The sequence below is a fragment of the Oncorhynchus masou genome, unplaced genomic scaffold (genome assembly GCF_036934945.1).
Source record: "Oncorhynchus masou masou isolate Uvic2021 unplaced genomic scaffold, UVic_Omas_1.1 unplaced_scaffold_7078, whole genome shotgun sequence".
NCBI lineage: Eukaryota > Metazoa > Chordata > Actinopteri > Salmoniformes > Salmonidae > Oncorhynchus > Oncorhynchus masou.
Window position 1 is genome coordinate 5,997 of NW_027013542.1, and position 3,359 is coordinate 9,355.

Sequence of the window (3,359 nt, forward strand, 5' to 3'; positions counted from 1 at the left end):
CTATTGTTTGTACAGATGAACGGGGTACCTTCAGGCGTTTGGAAATTGCTCTCAAGGAAGAACCAGACTTGTGGAGGTCTAAAAACATTTGGCTGATTTCTTTAATGTTTCCATGATGTCAAGCAAAGAGGCACTGAATTTGAAGGTAGGCCTTGAAATACATCCACAGGTACTCCTCCAATTGACTCAAATGATGTCAGTTTGCCTATCAGAAGCTTCTAAAGCCATGACATCATTTTCTGGAATTTTCCAAGCTGTGTAAAGGCACAGTCAACTTAGTGTATGTAAACTTCTGACCCACTTGAATTGTGATACAGTGAATTATAAGTGAAATAATCTGTCTGTTAACAATTGTTGTAAAAATTACTTGTGTCATGCACAAAGTAGATGTCCTAACCAACTTGCCAAAACTATAGTTTGTTAACAAGAAAGTTGTGGAGTGGTTGAAAAAAATGAGTTTTAATGACCCCAACCTAAGTGTATGTAAACTTCCGACTTCAACTGTAAATGGAAGTCTTCCATACTTTCCTCTGACATGACCACATACTTGTTTAATTTGTTACAAGTCACACCCCTGTTCAGTTAGGTGACTGAGACAAACAAAGACGGCCATTGATTATCTCCAGAATAAACTACCACAGAGCAGGTAGCTGCTTGCTTTTCCGTTCGGGTAGGACAGAAACCACTGTTCTTGTCAGAGCATGTAACACAACAAGCTCAGAGAGCACCGTTTGACTCTCACTCACTCACACCTTCAAAAGCAATTTATTATATGAAACGACGTCTTAGAAAAACACACACCATGACATTGGAATATAGACAAGAATAAGTGATTGATTGTTCCATAACGATAATGTTCTGGATAGCCAGCCACACCAGAAACCATGATAGGAGAAAGGCAGTGACGAGCAACGCTGATAGTACTTCACTGATTTGAGGCCTCTCAATGTCTTTAAGATGGAGAAGCTGAGAGAGAGAGAGAGAGAGAGAGAGAGAGAGAGAGAGAGAGAGACATGCATCCTCAGTCAAAGATGTTTGCGATTGCCCCTTCACGCTTGAAAACCTTTCTAACACTATATTACAATGAATCTATGATCAAATATTTACAAAGGTCTTAAAATTCACGACTGATTGTTAATATGAACAGAATGCCTTTATTTCATAGTTGTAAAGAATATTCTACAGAGTATTTCATTCCCATGCCTGTTCAGTTAGTTACGGTCAGCTGTTGTGCATCCTCCTCACATTGCTGCAAAACAAATCAGGGAAGAGAGTGGATTCTTCTGACATTGCTGCAAATAAATACCCATTCCTAGAACGCTTGGGCAGATTATACACAAGTATGGTAAAATATATATATATACTGGAAGAATGGGGGATATACTGTACATTTCCAATAGAGGATGAACCAGCTCAACGAGCCAGCAACAACACTTCCACTATCCTCTTCAGTTCAAAGGTCTGAGGCATTATGGGGCAGGCAAGAGTACCTCCCCTGGCATGCCATGCCATCCCACTGGGCGAGAAGGAGGGCTGTTTGCCCCATCCATCCTCTCCTATGTCCACAAGGGTCATATTCATTAGTACACACCGCAGCAGTATGTTTCGCAACGGAAAACAAACATTTCTTATTGGTTCAAGTTCAGGTCGTCACTCCCTGATTCAGTCCGTTTTCTTGCGTTTGGTTCCTAATGAATGCCACCCAGTCTTATCAGGCTCATGAGGAAGGCTCTGTGGCACCCTACATAGTGCACTACTTTTGACCTTTAGCTTACCAGTAGTGCACTATATAGGGAATAGGGTGCCATTTGGGACCAACCATGGCTCCTTCCTCAGACCACAGACACCCCCTGGGCAGGGCAGGTGAGGGCGGCGGCTACGTCGGGCCTCTCGATGCGGGCCAGCGCCGAGCACAGAAGCCCCAGAGTGGAGCCCTCCTGCTGAGCCCAGTTGGAAAGGAGGGTGTGTACAGGGCCTCGCCGTGCCCAAACAGGTCCATCTGCTCGGGCTCGTAGCCCAGCGCGGCCCCCAGGGTCCTCCAGGAGCCTCTGCGGCCCCCGCTCCCCTCCTGGAGCAGACGCTCCACCTCCTCCTGTCTGTGGGGGGGCAGGTTGATGTACAGACGGCCGTCCTGCTTACTGTCCCTCTTACTACCTGGGGGTAGAATACACAACAGACACAGATCGTCACAAGTCCATTCAACAGTTATAATAGATGAGAAAAGCCAATAAGAAAAGACGTCTAAGTTGTTCTGGATAAGAGTGTCTGATAAATGCTAAATGTGCTCTACATTGAGAGAGATGAGAACATGTATTTAACTTGGGCTTCTGTTCTCACTCAGGTAACAGTGTAGTGCAGTGAGGTTAATTGTGGTGTAGTCGTGGCTGTTTGTTTGTTACCTTTACTTGGTTGGCCCTCCTGCAGGCTGTGTGAGTCCAGGAACACGCCGCTGTCACTGTGGAGTTTTTCTCCTTCAGGACACGTCCCCAGCTCTGCAGCGCGCGCTTTACTCAACGCCTGCTTCTGCTTATACGACGTCCAGCTGACGAGACATGGCAGGAAACACTTTTACACTGTTTACTACACATAACAACAGGATCACTTTATCACAACCTACAACGGAAATACATGACGCCAATCCAAAGGTTTGCAAACAATTCTCCACCCCCGTCATGCATTGAACAACTCTCTCCAGCCAATGCTCACACCAATGCAGTGCTTCAAGATGCAGCCAATGGGACGGCAGCGTGTCTCCTGTCAACTCACCACTTGTAGGCCACGTAGAGCAGCAGGCCCAGCACCACAGCAGCCAGAACAGATACGTAGACCAGGATGTGGTTGCTGCTCCCATCATCCTGAGGGGTGAACCCGGGGGCCCTGGGGGCTGCTCCTCCTCCAGGGGCAGGGCTGGCCTCCTCTCCATCCTTCACCAACCCTAACCCAGGCAGGCGAGGAGCGGCCAGAGGGCCGTCAGACTCAGGGGGACGAGACAGGATGTGGAGCTTCTTATCTGTTGGTTGGAGAGAGATGGGAGACTGTTGATTAGAGAACCACGGAACCATGGAGGAAACACTAAGGATAGAAGGGGGCCACTTGACATATCTGCCCTGTCCTTATCCCCGTCTCTGCATGTCTGCCCTGTCCCTATCCCCGTCTCTGCATGTCTGCCCTGTCCCTATCCCCGTCTCTGCATGTCTGCCCTGTCCCTATCCCCGTCTCAACATGTCTGCCCTGTCCCTATCCCCGTCTCAACATGTCTGCCCTGTCCCTATCCCCGTCTCTGCATGTCTGCCCTGGCCCTATCCCCGTCTCAACATGTCTGCCCTGTCCCTATCCCCGTCTCAACATGTCTGCCCTGT

At 48.1% G+C, this 3,359-nt stretch overlaps 1 protein-coding gene across 1 annotated transcript; it reads right to left on the reverse strand.

Moving 5' to 3' along the window:
* Nucleotides 1-749: 749 nt before the first annotated feature.
* LOC135537072 (death domain-containing membrane protein NRADD-like) lies at nucleotides 750-3,010 on the reverse strand (the record flags this gene model as incomplete). The annotated part of the gene is given in 4 exon segments (XM_064963277.1): nucleotides 750-1,975; nucleotides 1,978-2,154; nucleotides 2,400-2,542; nucleotides 2,767-3,010. Coding segments are annotated over 4 exon segments (707 nt in total), but the record flags the coding sequence as incomplete, so codon positions are not given.
* Between the last annotated feature and the right edge of the window lie 349 nt (nucleotides 3,011-3,359).